We start from the raw sequence: 16,725 nt of genomic DNA on the forward strand, positions 1-16,725 counted from the left end.
GACTTTTGTTCCAATCATTTAGAATCACGGTATAGGTCCATGATGGCGAACCTGTGGCACGCGTGCCAGAAGTGGCATGCAGAGCCATCTCTACGGGCACATGAGCCGTCGCCTGTTGCTCTTCCAGGTTCCGGCACACTGGCCAGCTGGTCTTCATGCGTGGGAGCATCGGAAATCGGAAGAGCAGCCGCGCACCTGGAAAATGATCTTCCTGTTTCTGGCGCGCATGCATGAAGACCAGGTGGCTGGTGCACCTGTGCGCATCGGAAACTGGAAGATGATCTTCCCGGCGCATGCATCCGTACCGGGTGACTGCTCTTCTGGTTTCCTGTGCATGCATGCGCACTGGCCAGGTGGTTTGCGTGCGCGCGAGAAACTGGAAGGCCAGGTGGATGGCACACATGTGCTTGATCATCTTCCCGGCGTGCACATGCGCACCGGGTGGCTGCTCTTCCGGTTTCCAGCACACACACACACGTGCACGCTACCGTTTTGGCACTCGGTGCTAAAAAGATTCGCCAACACTGGTATAGGTTCGTGTGTACATTAATTGTAGCTAAGTGTAGCTAAGTGCATGAAAACAGATTTCATTAGTATAGATTTGACATCCAAGGAGTCAAATCTCATCCAGTCTTAATCCACAAAAATCCATTAAGCATTAGTAAAGAATTAGTAAAGATATTTTAGTCCGACTATCCCCAACAAGATATCAAAAGATAAAGATTTGGGGATAAGTTTCTGCAAACAATGAAAAATAAGAAAATGGCATCAATCATCTTCACCAAAGGCCTAGGTGACAAGTCATATTTGGAGGGCCCTTCAAAATGCCAGAAGGGTGGGAATTAGTGAAATATTGGGGAAATTGCACAATCTCATGTAGAACACATTGAAGTAGTCAAGCCATGAGCTTGAGTGGTTATTTGAAGTGTTCCTCCCTCCATCCCCTCAATCCATGAAAGGGTCTCACTCAGATGAACCAGGACAAAGGCCTTCCTGGATACAGCTGTTTATCAAGCAGGAGCCATGAGTCCAGAAAACTCCCAAATCATTGAATGGAAGTGCCACCCCATTCAAGATCAAAGGGAAAATATCTTCAGATCAGGACAGTATTAACACCCTCAGCCATTCCGTTTTGAGAAGAACTTCTGACTTTATATTATCTCAAAGATTTGCATCCAGAAATGTACCATATAAGTATTTTGTAGCTTCTGCTACTCATAAACTCAAATGTATATTTACCCTGCTAGTTTCTAGATCTTCTGTTAATAGAGTATAAAGCTCGCAGAAGATAGCACCACCTGGGGAAGAACTCATGAAATAGGATACAAAGTCAGGGAATCTTAATTTGCAATCTGCATTTCAGAAAAGTGTTAATTCTGAACTGCCTGCATTCTCACTGTCTTAGACTATAAAGTTAAAAAGTAAGGTTACTCATAGATAGAAATCAGTTACTATGTTGCGGTAGACATTTTCAATCTGAATACTTTATTTCTGCACAATAGAGTGTTACGCTTCATTAATATCCGTAACACTAAAAACTATTTCTTGGTGGCCTTCACATCTGCTCCTAGAGTTTCAGAGATGGGAGTTCCTTTGGTAAACAAGTATGTGGGCATGTTCCACTTAGTGCTTGACCTTTATGAAATAGGTATTGCATAATATTTGAAAGATGGAATGTTAAAGAACCTCTATCCTGGAACAGAACTGTACACCCCATAATATGGAAAATTGATTTATTTATTTAAATTTGTTTCTTATTTTAAAAATAGTCTGTTCAGATATGATTATCTGAAAGATTATGCAGTGAAATTATACTCCTAGGATATCCTGTAACACTTGCCTTTATATTTGTTTGTTCAATCTTCGTAATTTGGAAAATGCTCGTAGTTAAAGAAGGTGAGGAATTTCAGTAAGTAGTTTGTTTTCATTCCTCTTGAATAATTAGGGATTTACAGATAATCCAAATTGTTCATTTAAAGCTTTAGGAGTACCTTATTTAAACTATAAAATTGAATGAGGAATACTTTGTATTTTGATAAGTGTTTATTCCCCCCCCCCTTTTTTTTTTTTTTTTTTTTTTACAGGAGAGTTTGATGCCGTGCAAAGCCCTTCAACTCCAATCAAAGATCTTGATGAAAGAACGTGTAGGAGTTCTGGGTCAAAATCAAGGGGCAGAGGGAGGAAAAATAACCCATCTCCTCCTCCTGATAGTGACTTGGAGGTATATTTTTTAAAATTAATAGCAATATCAAGATCGGGAAGTAATTCATACTTGAGAAATAGAGATAAAATAATATATATTAATAGAAAATGCTGTTCACTCAAAATTAGATTCAGTACTGTATAAGATAATTTTTTAAACAAATAAATTTCACAAAGTTGCTACTCAATAACATTTTCTTTTCTCCCTTGTTATGCCTACTCTTGGAATCTAATTGACGTATGAGAAGCCGGGGAATCTACAGATCTCTATCTCAAGCTTGGAACCTCTCTACTTCAAGCTTGAAATATTTTAAGCACTTCGAATGTCCATCCTGGATAAATTCCCTGACACATTCTTCCCCTTTCAAATAGTTATTAAAGTTTAAATATCTTTTATTGGATTGGAAACTGAGAGAAAACTTTTTTCTTCCTGGTGCTAAAAGATATCAGGGAAATCACAAAGTTACATCTGTATGGGATATCATTAAAGAATTTGTGTATGTATGTGTGTACGTGATTTCACAGAATAGTATATTTGATCATCCGTTAAAAAGCATAATTACCCTTTTTAATATGACCGTAAAAGTTGATCATAAATGAAAGTTTTCTGTTATAAAAATTAAAATTACTATTTGATATTTCTACCTAACAAAGCTCTTTGAAAGTGGGACACAAAGAAGAAAATTAGAGCATGTATATTTCATCTCTCTTTTTGGCTTGACAGTTCAAATATAAAAAAGCAGCGAGAGGGCTGGGCAGTGCTTTGGAGTCAGAAAAATGCTTTAGAGTGTAATCCAGTATTCATGTATCACCTGTCTGGAGCTCCTTAAAGCATCTGCAACTTTTTCTGGGATTACACAACTGCCTTTTCTTTTAGTAATGTCTTTTTTAACTTGAAGTACGGAGTCATAACATCCTTCCCCCCCCCCCACACACACACACAAAGACTGTTTAGCGCTACACATATTTCTGAATAACTGCCTCTAGTTCTTATGCTGTTTTCTATATATTGATTTGTTGATTCTTTTGTTTTCAGCGTGTATTTGTTTGGGATTTGGATGAAACTATCATTGTCTTCCATTCGCTTCTTACAGGATCTTATGCACAGAAATATGGAAAGGTATGTGAGAAATACTAGTGCTTTTGTTGTAGCTAATTATTGTGCAGTACAATAATTTATTTGCTAAGTTTAAAGTCCTTGAATCATCCCGATACATAGTATTTAGCAGTATTTGTGGTACATAAATAAAATTTGGTTTTAATAGTCCTTAGATTTGACTCTCTTTTTTTTTCACTCAGACTTTACTTCAGGATTCACTACGTTTTATTGCAAATGATATTATTTAGATTAATTACATAAAAGTCAAATAATATAACTTTACATATGCCTTTGGTTTTAATGGACGCCCTTCCCTATACCTACTCCTAGCCCATTAAATGCAGGATTGCTTTAACTGGATACTTAGTAACATTTTGTCCTATTATAACAATAAGTAGTAAAGGCTTTACTGCTGTTTGACTAAAATCAGCTTCCTTTGCTTTATTTTACTAGCATTTACATGTCAATCTGAACACTGCTATTGAAATATTTTGTGATTGTTTGAGAAAATACTCAACCACTACATAACTACTGCTTTTAAAAACAAGTTACAGTAAAATAATCAGCAGTCTAAAAACATACGTTTAATAAGAGGAAGGAAGGAAGGAAGGAAGGAAGGAAGGAAGGAAGGAAGGAAATTCTCCTAAAAAAATCTTTTCAGTTCTGTTGCTCTAAACAAGTTTTGATTCTCTTCTGATGTCATTGCATAACTTTCAAATTTTGGCATAGCTTTTAACATAGCTCAGGCTTCCTTCTCAGCCTCCTGAGAACTTTGAGTATTTGTCTCCTAAGGGACATTCTAGTAGAGATGGCCCAATCCAGCACAGAAGTCAACAGACAGACTGTCTGGCTCCAATTTGTGCCAACTGCTAATGCAGCCAAAGGCATTTGTATCTTGATATAGGGAAGTGTTATAATGGATCTTACCTCCCATGCAATGTTGGCAATCTCTGGATAAGGCCCATATTCCCATGAGCCAATAACCTGAGAGGGCTTTTCCATATATCTATAGCAGCAATACCTACAAGAAAAGTCAAAGGAGATTAACACAGAACCATTCCTGTTGGTTTTTGAGCAATTTGACAGCTGTACGTATTTAAAATGATGATTTCTTTACTATCTCTTAATGTCCTTTGATAATATATTACATTTAAAAATAATTGCTCACATTTCATTTTTTATGTATGGGCAGATGCACGGAATTCATCTCATGCATGACTAATAAATTACTTTGGAAGAGAAGCTTCACAATTTGCTACAGAAATATATTCTGTAATTTCTAGACTGGAGAATTGACATGAATTTGATATAGTGATGTATTGCTTAAATAGTCAAAGAAGTAAAATGGTACTTAACAGTTAATTTACTTTAAACTTGTATTAATGTAAAACTCTAAATATTTTATTCAGTTAACTATTTGTAGCTAACCTTTATTATTTTTACAAATAACTCAAGATAAGGCATATATCCAACACAACTTCCTCCTCCTATTTTTCCCACAACAACAATCCTTTGAGATGAGTGGGCTGAGAGAGAGAGAGAGTGACTGGCCCAAGATCACCTAGCTGGTTTTCATGCCTAAGGCAGAACTAGAATTCACAGCCACCTGGTTTCTAGCGTGGTATGTTAACTGCTGGACAAAACTTACTTTCTTTGAAAATATTATTTTCTCAAAGAAAATATTCTTCGTTGGTTTGAAACTTACAAGAGATAACTCAGTTTGGGGGAAAAATTGATTGACCTTTCAAATTGAATCTTCAGGTGCAGATAATAAATTCAGGGCCTTCAGATAGACTATATCATAAAGCAAATCCTACTGGGGTAATGTGCTCTGTTTCTTCTCTTCTTGAATTTGATTAGGTTGGAGAGAAAAAAGAGAGTCTTAAATTTAGTGCACTATTTTCAAAAAAACCAAAAATTCACCTTGCTGTTTTGTGTCCCTGTGACAAATTCTCTGTTTGTTCTGTGGTCCTGAGATAGTGTGCTTGTTGGTAGATTACGTACTGTATATTTAAGAATATTTCTAGTTGGCATTACATATTATATATGCTAGAGTGATAGCATGTATTTCTCAGGTTTGTTTTTAAAAAATTGTTGGATAATCTGCATATAACACATTATTCCAAAATGTCACTAATTTTAAAAAATATATACTTATTGAACTATGATTAACAAGTGTCATCAATAATTAAAATAACATAAGTCCAATATGCATAGAGAAAAGGTATAGAAAATACAAAGAAATGTAAACAGAAGGTACTATACATGTACGAATTTGCCTTATATACAAAGTATTATCATATTATAATCTATTGCTGTTGAGGTAAACCATGAAAATCCAACCAAATTTGATAAAATTGTGATTCCTGCCTCTGATTACTGATTGTTTTTAAATTTGTATTTGTTTTAATGTGGCAGTTGAAATTTTTTGTTAATCCACATCTCAATTGTTACGTAAACAAGAGTTTTGCAATAAAATTAAACAATTATTATTTTAACTTTTAAATAGATAATGTTCATTTTGGTTGTTCTAGAAGAAGAAGAATACTTAACATTTAAAAGAAAAACAGAATAATTTTAAAATGTATTGCTGTGGAACCTTTGAAGATACTATACTTTGCAATGTCTTTCCTACCTATTATTTTCATCCATCTTTGCCTTCAAATTAAGTTGCTGGACACATTTATGATGTCTCCCTATTGTAGCTAGTGATTAAATACTTCATCAAGTTGAACCTTAAATTTCAAATCAATTTGAATCAATTCTTGTTGCCTTTAGTCTTTAATTGCAAATAGGAATAGAATGTTGCTGCCTATATGTCAGATCAAATCTTAACTAACTTGTATACCTCTTATTTTTATTGGAATGTTATCACTTTATCCAGTGGTGGGCTCCAAATTTTTTAACAACTGGTTCTCTGTCCTAATGACTGGCTGGGGGGAGTCATGTGACTGAGTGGGCATGGCCAACTCTATATCACTTGTGTGGGTGGTTCCTGTATGGGATAGGCAGGGTTGGGGAGGGAATCCAGAGGTTTCCGGTGGGGGTGGGAAGAAAGAAAGATCCAACCTGTTTGTGTGTGCTTGTCCGTGCATGTGTATGTGTGTGTGAGAGAGATACTGCATCAAGCAAGACTGGGAAAGCTGGCTGCGAGAGGAAAAGAAGCTGGGTAAGCTGGACCCAGATGCTTCCTGGGTCCCCTCATCCCAGAAGCAGCAACCTCGCATTCTCCCCTCTCTGCTAGCCCCCTTCTTTTCACAGGATCACCCAGCAGTGGAGACGGAGAGGGAGAAGGGGGCAGCGGCTGCTGCTAACATTGTGGGAAGAGTGCCACACATAAACGGGAACACAGAGAAATGCCGCCCCCCTTTTCCTTTTCCCTCTCCATTGCTGGGCAATCCTGTGCGAAGAAGGGGGCTACCAGAGAGGGGAAGAGTGTGAGGTTGCTGCTTCTGGGACGATGGCACCTGGGACACCTCTGGGTCCTGCTCACCTGGCTTCTCTTCCTCTTGCAGCCAGCTTTTTTGGGCTGTTTTCAGGCCGTTTTTCAGGCCGTTTCAGGCCATTTAGTGAGCAGATTTTGGCCAGAAAAACGGCCTGAAAACAGCCCAAAAAACAGGTGGGGGCAGGGCCAGCCAGTTGTCTGATTTGCCGGTTCTCTGGCAGAGAATCGGAACAACTGATTCAGATGAACCGGTCCGAACCGGCAGCAGCCCACCTCTGACTTTATCTACAGAAGAAGTAATAACCCACTCTGTTCAATTTGTTATAGCATGTTATTTTCAATCGAATATTTACTCTGTACATGTATTGCTGCTGTTTCAGTTTTCTGCTGAAACTGTTGTTTTATTTTAACCACAATGCAATTCATGGCTTTTTTTTGTTTTAGTTCTATATTAACCAGATGCTTATGTTTTTATTCTGGTCACTTATTTTATAGACTTTTTAAAATTAATCCTTGTTTCACATTCCCTCTCTCTATTTGTATTTCCAATATATTTCCAATATAACATTCTGTAAATAGTTCCTAGGGAATATCCTTCTGTAACTTCTTCACCTTTCGTAGCAGTCTAGAAAGTTTTATTCTTCCAGTTGACTGCAGCTGTGCTTTCTTATTTTGTATTTAATATATTTCCATTCTGCTCATCATTATAAAATCCTGAATAATTTACAACAGTATTACAATAATATTGCAAGATAAAAGTAATTCCTTAAAAAGGAAAGATGAGAAGGTGTTAGTGGCTTGAAAGGGGCTATAAATATATATATATATATATATATTTTTCAAAGATGTGGGATGGAGGGAAATGTCATTGCACAAGATAGGAAAGGTTTACATCCATATTTCAGCAAGTAGCAGTCAGTCCATACTTTCTGACACACATAGCAGAATTTTTCCTCTGTCCTCAAAGAATATAGTAACCACAGAGATGATGTAATTGAATATGTTCTTCAGTGTAACTTGATCTGGGGCTTCGAGCCATAAAATTCTATCAGTAATCTAGCTGCCACATTCTTCCCTAATTTTAGTTTCCAGAGCTTTCCAAGGGCAGTTCCCCAGTAAGTGCATTACAGTAATCCAATCTGGAAGTATTGATCATTCTTTTTAAACTAAAAGCAGCATTTTATTATTTAAAAAGAAGCAGCACAGCAAATGTGATGTGAAGAGCTTACTACTCAGTTTTTTCACATCAACCTAAAACTGAATACCACTGAAGAACAAAACAGAATAGAATAGAATTCTTTATTGGCCAAGTGTGATTGGACACACAAGGAATTTGTCTCTGGTGAATAAGCTCTCAATAAGCTCTGGTGAATAAGCTCTCAATAAGCTCTGCAAGCAACAAGTGATGTATGATTATTTTCATAGGTAAGTGCCATAAGCATTTCCCTTGTATTGTTTATCTACTCAAAACACTGAAAAAGGACAGGGAGAACAATTAATCAGTGGAATGGCCTTCAGAACTTGTGGGTGCTCTATCATTAGAGATGTTTAAGAAGAAATTGCACAGCAATTTGTCTAAAATGATAGTGTCTCCTGCTTGAGCAGAGTTGGACTAGAAGATCTCCAAAGTCTTTTCCAACTCTGTTATTCTGTTAAAACTATTCCTTTTGTTCTATAAACAGATCAAGTTGAGTATTGAGTGAACTAGTTGATAACCATACCATCAAGGCCCTGTATGGATTAGTTTAGGGATTGGCAACTTTAAACACTTAAAGAGCCATTTGGACTTATTTCCCACAGAAAAGAAAACACTGGGAGCCACAAAGGTCCTAACCGGAAGTCCCCCGTCCAATTCTGGAGCTGACAGGAAGTCCGATTTTCCCACCATAGAGTCTCCTCATAGCGCGGCATCCTTTTTCCTCTACCTGTCCTAACTGAAAGCCCTATCAATTGTGGAGCCGACCAGAAAACCCGCCCTTTGCCATAAGTCTCCTCCTACTGCGCCATGCTTTTCCCCACCAACTGGAAGGTCCTTTCAAAATTGTGGCGCCGATCAGCAACAGGGAGCCGCAACAGAGGGATGAAAGAGCCACATGCGGCTCCAGAGCCACTGACCCCTGGATTAGTTGTTAGAAAGGAGTTGATTCTTGCCAAATTAAGCTTTGCATTTATTTTATAATCCTGTAATGCATTTTCATATTATAATCTTAAACTTGTTTCTCTATATATTTGATTGATTGATTGATTTAATCCTGCCTTTATTATTTTTACAAATAACTCAATACAGTGAACATATTTATCTTCCTCCTATCTTCCCCACAACAACAACCTTGTGAGATGGGTTGGACTGAAAGCAAGTGACTGGCCCAAAATCACTCAGCTGGATTTCATGGCTAAGGCAGGATTTGAAGTCAGGGTCTCCCACTTTCTAGCCTGGTGCCTAAACCATTAGACCAAATTGGCTTCATATACTGTGTGCAATTTATATCATATTTATACAATAAAGTATGTTTATTGTACTTGGACTTCTTTTGGGATATGTTCATATGATTTTGAAAGAAATTAATTTTGAAATAACAATATTTTATTGTATTTGATCTGAATTATTATGTTTTCATTGTTATGTCTCAATGTATTAGTAAATATTTTATTATCGAGAGCCATTTTGAGTTGAATCTATTTGTGGCCAAATTAGTATACAAATAGTAAAATATTGATTCTCCTTGCTAGTTTCCCACTTCCCACTTCTGGGAGGATAAACTAAGGGACCTGCTGCTCTTTTACTGTAGGCAAATTAAGCAGATAAACAGCGAATGAATGTTTGAATGTTGGGATGTGGAGACACTAGTCCAAAGACCCATTTCTTTTCTTAGGTGGTGAAAACAAGGACAGTATTCAAGAATAGTCACAGCAAGGCTGTATTCCCCGTATTTCTCTCCATTATTAATGTAAACCATTGGGGCGATTGTGGCTAATTAAGTCCTATGAATCTAAGTCCTAGAGTCTAATGATCACTTTCTTCTACAAGGGTTTGAAATTGCATTGGCATTACTCTCTCAAACATCTTCCTAGAGGAGATTATAGTAGATGGCCAGTATAGGACTACCAGATTAGGACACAAAAATCTAGATGTCTAATAGATGATAGCAAAGAATTAAAACTTTTTTTTCTGTCATCTAGTAGTCATCTTGATTTTTGCAGCCTAAATGTAGCCCTAGAAAATAATTAAGAACTCCAAAAAGTACTGTGACTTTCTTGAAGTAGCTCTCTCAAGCATATATCCCTCCATATAGCAATATATTTAGCATACAAGATGCCCGTATGCTAACCTCCTTGTTAAAGAGAATCAGGTGTGAAGTTCAGAGTTTAAAAAGCATTCAAATAAAATAGATACATCCCATTGTTTGTCTTTGCCTTGTCCTCAGATTTCAATAAGTGAAATAAATTTAACAAAACTGGATTAGATGGCATCCACTTCATATTCGCATCAACAGAAGCATCCAGTTTAGCAAATATTAGTCCTTTATTTTTCATACTCTAGGCAGAGTGCCATGATTGATTGCACTATTTGAAATCCAATTCTTCATTGTGTCTGATGATCCAAGGGTGAACACGAAGCGAAGCCTCTACAGCTTTCCTTTAAGGTGTTTTACCTTAAGGTGTTTTACCTTTATCACTTTATTTTCACACATTTTGCAACAAAGGTTTATGGCCTCCACACTCCCAACTCAAATTCACCTAAGTTTTTCCTGTTGTGCCATTACTGATTTCTCATCATACCAAAATATTCTTTTCTCCCTTGCTGGTTATATATCTGTCATTACCAAGGGATGGGATTACAAACTGGAAGTTTCTTTTCTGCACTGAAGATATAATTCTTGGATAAGATCTTTAATTTGGATAAAAAAGTATTTTGTTTCATAGCAATATTTAATAGCGACAGTAATATTTGTAGTTACAACAATTAGATTGGAATTATTATGTAATTGTTCTATCTTAGGTTAACCGTGATATTCATTTTTAAAATGCCTGTTTTCACTACCTTTACATTTTCTTTCCAGTTACTTATCTTTCAAGATTTTGATAGTAAGAATTTCTGCTTCAAGTGTATTACATTACACTCCACAAGGGGGGGGGGAAACCTATTTCATTCTTATGTAGAATTCTTAGTAATTTTTTGTGTAATTATGTGTACTTCTTTCTTTTTCTTATTAATTTATTGTGTAATTATTAGTTATTTTTTATTTTTCTAGTATACATGCGTATTATATAAAATTAAAGTTTGTATTGACCATTACATGGTACTGAGAATATGTACCTTTTCTGTTTCCCACCACACAAACCAGGATCCACCTGTAGCAGTGACTCTTGGACTTCGCATGGAAGAAATGATTTTTAATCTTGCTGATACTCATTTATTTTTCAATGATTTAGAGGTATGTACAAAATATAATGTATATTAGAACGCCTATATCCGATAATATCTATTTCTTCCAGTTGTTTGTAGCCAGAAATAGAAAATCAACCAGATATTTTTTTATATGGTCAGATTGGCAAAATATGGAAATCATTAACAAGATTAGGCTGCTATTAACTTAAAAAAAATCAGGTCTATTTGGAACATTCCATTAGTTTTAACTTTCCATTATTCTATTATAGGATACAATAAGAATTAAAAAGAAGCCTCTTGCTCTCTCATTTTCATCCTAAGCCATTAAAATAGATGGGCTGATAGTGCATGCTCAGTTCCACTATCACCCAGCCTACAAATACATTTGCCAAGGGATGGTGTTAAAAAAGAATGGAGAACTTTTTGAAACTCCCATAGCAAACAATAGGAGCAACATCTATTCATGGTTTTTGCAGCCTGCCCTATCTCAACATACAGTTCCAATTCCTAAACCTAACAAAAATAGCTACTGATAGCTCAGAAACGAACAAGAAGAAGTGAAAGGACAGGTGTTTCTCATTATTACCTTAAACATGTATTTTCACTTGCTCATAAAAAATATCAGAATCCTGACATTCAGAGTATTCATCTTTTGATCAGGGAACATTCTGTACGCTAGCCTCCTTTTTGTTCCTACATTCCTGTCAATTTTAATTAGTACAGGAAAACATTCTGATTGCAATGAGTGTTGAACTTAGAAAGAGCACTGTACAGAGAAGAACAGTTTCTAGACTCAGTTCCACTTTAGGCAAAATAAAATTTCCATGCTATCATTCTTGAATGTTACAGAATTTTGCATTGGGTAGTTTTATAATGAATTTTAAGAAAACATTTCAATGATTAGATTTGTTAAAGTTATATTTACATCTTGGATTGATAAATCCAATTTTATTTTCCTTATCTCTTTAAATTATACAAATAGTTGGCCTACATTGTATCTTTACTGTCAAGGAAATATTTTCTCTTATATTTGGCAGTTAATCTATACAACATTTGTTATTATCTGTCAGATAAAGATGAATAGAATTTGTTCTTCACCCTGAATTCTGTAACTGCTAAGATCTGCATAATAGAGTTTTTGTTTTTACTAGCAGTGAGTCATTGTTTTTATTGGATAATGAAATTACTGATATTTCCAAAATGATTTTTTTTTTTGTGGGTCAACTGTAGGTTTTATAATCCTTAGTAAAAATGTCAAGTTCTGAAGAATTCTTTGGTAAGAAACTAGTTGTACTGAGACATAATTTAATTTAATGTTATAGCAGTCAAAATCAGTTATTGCACATGAATTTGTAAACGCTCAGTAATGGAAAATATATTTTATCTTTCTTAGTTTTGAACTTGCACAGCCAGTGGCCCACTGTGACTTGAGTATAGCCAGTTCTGTAGCTGTTTTAAAAGGTATTTTACCTTAAATTAACATTAACAGAGAGCTTCCGTACAACACAATTTCTATTATAACCACATAGCAGTATTCTGATATTATGCAAGCAAATTTTAAATTTCCACTGGGAATAGGAGGGAATTAATTTAGGTTGATGTCTTTGAAATCTTTCATTATACATGAATTGATTTATGTATATTTAGCCTAAAATTTTGACAGGCTTGGGGTTTAGCATAAATAACTATATAGTTTTTCAATAATAATTCTGCAAACAGTATAGAGCACAAAACACTATTTTGTGCCTCAAAATATGTAATAGGAAATGACAAAATAATAAAAAGGGTGTACCTCAGAAGTCAGATAAGACACATTTATATTATATTTCCAGATTATAAATGGATTTAAAAAGAGAGAGAGAGAGAGAACAGCATACAAAATGGATATCCTCACTAATTTTAAAGACTATGGCAAATTTATAATCGTTTCCAAAATGAAAAAAAATACATGAAAACAAAAGACCGATGAATCATTAATAAAAGACAGCTTGATAATACGTTTACAAATATCTTCAACTGGGATTCACATCAAGTATTTGACTTACTAAATATATTCTAGTTAGACCGAAACACTCCTGTAAAATCTTATGTATTAATAGCCATGAGTCTGCTAGTCTGCCTGCTTACAGTTTCCTCCTAAATTGCTTTCCTAGTACTAGGAAGAGACATGAGAAATTAAAAGGGGCAGAATGCTTTTATTGTTTGTTTGTTTCCAAAATCTTTGCCTTTTTGCCAGATGGATATTAACAGCAAGTTTTTTGTCCCTAGGAAGTACAAAGGCAAAGGAAAGTTTGAAATGTCTTGGTGGCATCACTCATCAATCATTTCCATCCCTTTCATCACTGCTTGCATAACTATTACACCACACTGTAAATCTGAGACAAGTGGATATTCAAAACTGCTCAATAATAGTGTAGATTTGATGGAAGACTTTAAAATGGGCTAACAGAGAAAAACAAATGAGATCGCATAAAGTATTGTCAGGCAGATCAGCAAATAACAATCATGAATGAGAAAAAGATCCATCTAGCACTAAGAGCAGTAAACATTGCAAGGATCTCAGAAAGAGAAACCTGGGGAAAATGCTCACATTGCAAGAGCTTTCTTTTCAAAGTTTAAGTTTCCATTGTAACGGAGGACCCAGATTGTTGGGGGCAATATGCTGACTCTGCTTAGAGAGATCTATAAAGCACTGTGAATGGTATATAAATCTAAGTGTTGTTGTTGTTGTTGTTGTTATATAACCTTAACAAGGTGCTGAAGCATTTTCATGTGCAACCCTTTAATAATCGTTCTACTCTGGATTGTGTGATTGACAGTTAAGAACTTAGAATTATAAAATTGCCAATATTCTAACACAGTGCTCAGCCTCCTATTCCATAGGGATCCATTGGGAGCTCTCTTTTTTTTCCTGTAGCACCTGACCCATTTTTGAACTTGATTATTTATTGTAGTACCCTGCCACCAAATTTGGTTCCATGCTTCTCAGCCTTTGAAAAGTTACTCTGCTGATGGAAGGACAAAATGCCTTTTTGCATAATTTATTTCCAACATTCCTTATGGGTTTCAAAGAATTAAAAATGGATTCAGCTAGATAGAATGAAAGCAATGAGGTAAACAGGTACAGAGGAAACAAATTCCAGAGAAAGAAAAGAATAGAAAAAAAGAAACCAAGGAAAGAGAGTCAAATCTAGTTTGATTGGAAAGTGTAATCTGGAATGTACCTATAATAAACAATGTATTTGTTGGAAATCTGTGATCTATAATCTATCTACAACTCTACTGGGATAGGAGAGGAATGTCATTAAACTAAATATTTTATATTCTCAATTCAAATGAAACATTTAACGAAGTATCAGCAGGAGCATGACCATTGGCGAGATATGTGGTCTGAAATCCCAAATTCATTCTTCTTCCTGATGAATGGAAAATGGAATGATAATTCAAGATGAAACAGAATTGTAGGCACCTTACAAGTAGACGATAAAGCAAAAAAGGAATTAAAGGATGCGAGGAACTAAGGAAACTAAGCGAAAAAGATTTTCAGTTAGGATTGTTTCTAATTTGTCCACTTATGTCTTCATGGCTATGACCCAAATCTTCTGTTTCAGAATATTTGTAGTTTTATAAATTCTAGAAGAAAATTTGAATTTTGAATAGAGAAAGGAGCATTTATTCCACACTCAAATTGTGAAAGAAATTACAAGTCCCCACTGGGATTTTTTTCCCATATAACTTTTCCTTCATTCATTCTAAGCATTTAACTTTTATTTTGTAGTGCTCAGATTTTAAAAGACCATCTTCATCTGTTTTTTTAAAAAAAAACTATGTTTGTATTGGTTATCTTATTGAAACGTTTGCATCATGCCCTTTTGTAAGAGTTCAAGGTAATTAACAATAATGTTTGCTATGACATAATTGTTTAGAACCTGATATGAAAATACCTTCCAGAAACAGCAGGAAGCAACCATAAATGTAAAAGTACAAATTCAGTAATAACTGCTTAGAGCCCAACAACATAGTTCTGATATTGACATTAAATAGCCATATTACATCAGTGACAATGATTTTTTTAATCAACTAGAGATGGAAAACTAGTTGTGCTCATGCATCAAGGAAGGACACCTAACATCAGAGACATAGGCCCTAATATCAAGGCATATTGCAGTGTCCTTTTTAATATCAAGGCATACTGCAGTGTCCTTTTTATAGGTTGTCCTTAGTAGCCTGGAAATTGCCTCTAGCCCATAATGAAGCAGTGCAAATGTTGTACCTTTCCCTGTGTCAAAACAACTGGACAAGACATTGGTTGCTTTCCAAACTCAATTCACCATAGAAGGCAGTATCAGATCCTTGATTTAGCCATGAAATAGGTTTTTTATCTAGTCCCAACTGAGTATATTTCTAGAGATGTTGGTATATAGGAAGATATCACCAGGTGGATAATATGGAGAAGAAAATCAGTTCTTTTAACAACAGCTTCAAGAACCAGCAATAGCATTTTGAATTCTATATGGGAAGACAGTATAGTTTTGCAGTAAAGGAGTTGTTGGTTCCCTTCATGCTTTCCATTTTAACAGAAAATTCTGGACTAGTTGCAGTTCTAACTGCTCTAAAGAAAATTCTGTGCAGCAGTCCAGTTATTAATTAATTAAAGTAAGTATCACTGTGACAAAGATTTGCTTTCTCCAGTGAGGGCACTGAGGTCATTGGTTGTGACAATGATCAGATGTCACAATTATCACCTTTGAAAATTGGTCTTTGGTCTTATAAGCAAGACCAGAACTATTATAACCCAAGTGCTCAAGTCCCAGCTTAGTGAACCAGTAGACATGGGTATTATTATATTATGAATATCACATAATCATTATTATAAGTGGACTATTAACAATTATATTCATAGTCTAAGACTGGTGGAAACTTAATATTTCAGGTCCTAACCAAGGGCCTAAGAATTAATAAGGTAGCATCTAAGAAAATAGATACCCTTTTCCAGGCAGGGTGGTTTTTCTAAAATTGGGTGTTCAGGTCCGATAAATTCAATATTTCAGGTATTACTTCCACTGATAAAACCATCAGAAACAACAAAATGCACAATCAAGAATTTGTTGCCGTTTGATATATTTTTATTAAAAGTTATTTTTCTTTTAAAAGTCTGTTTATTTCTCAAAACGATAAATATGATTGCCTGCCAGTGCAGTCAACAATGGAACATGAAAAAATAGATACTTTTGAAAGTTATGCATTACTTTTTTATTTATATAATATACATTGATGTGAAGTTCTGTTTATTGACATGGTGCAGATGGTAATAACTTCTTATTTTTCATTTTGTGTTTTATATTGGGGCTTCTTGTGCAGGACAAGCAAACATATACTTAAATATTGTGTTAAAATTTGTAAATCTTAATCCAAGCAAAGGGGAATCATTCTTTTTGGTGTGGGTGAGTGGGTGAGTTCGTTCACGTACTACATGGAATTGTTGATAACCATAGAATCTTTGAAGTATTGCAATATATCTAGGAATATACCAGTTGATCATAGTGGGGAAAAAAGAAATAATAGCTTTACCATATGAAATTGTAAATG

General features: G+C 35.3%; 1 protein-coding gene across 9 annotated transcripts in view; it reads left to right on the forward strand.

Annotated features, from left to right (window-relative positions):
- Positions 1–16,725, forward strand: part of EYA4 (EYA transcriptional coactivator and phosphatase 4) — a 101,568-nt gene that overhangs the window by 74,278 nt on the left and 10,565 nt on the right. For all 9 annotated transcript variants that reach the window (XM_034418839.3, XM_087887172.1, XM_087887168.1 and 6 more), the window contains 3 exons: positions 2,085–2,221; positions 3,239–3,322; positions 11,093–11,182. In XM_034418839.3, coding sequence (XP_034274730.1) covers positions 2,085–2,221; positions 3,239–3,322; positions 11,093–11,182 — 311 coding nt within the window. The remainder of the gene's footprint in view (positions 1–2,084; positions 2,222–3,238; positions 3,323–11,092; positions 11,183–16,725) is intronic.

This window comes from Pantherophis guttatus, chromosome 1 (genome assembly GCF_059756535.1).
Source record: "Pantherophis guttatus breed Tessera chromosome 1, ASM5975653v1, whole genome shotgun sequence".
Classification (NCBI taxonomy): Eukaryota; Metazoa; Chordata; class Lepidosauria; order Squamata; family Colubridae; genus Pantherophis; species Pantherophis guttatus.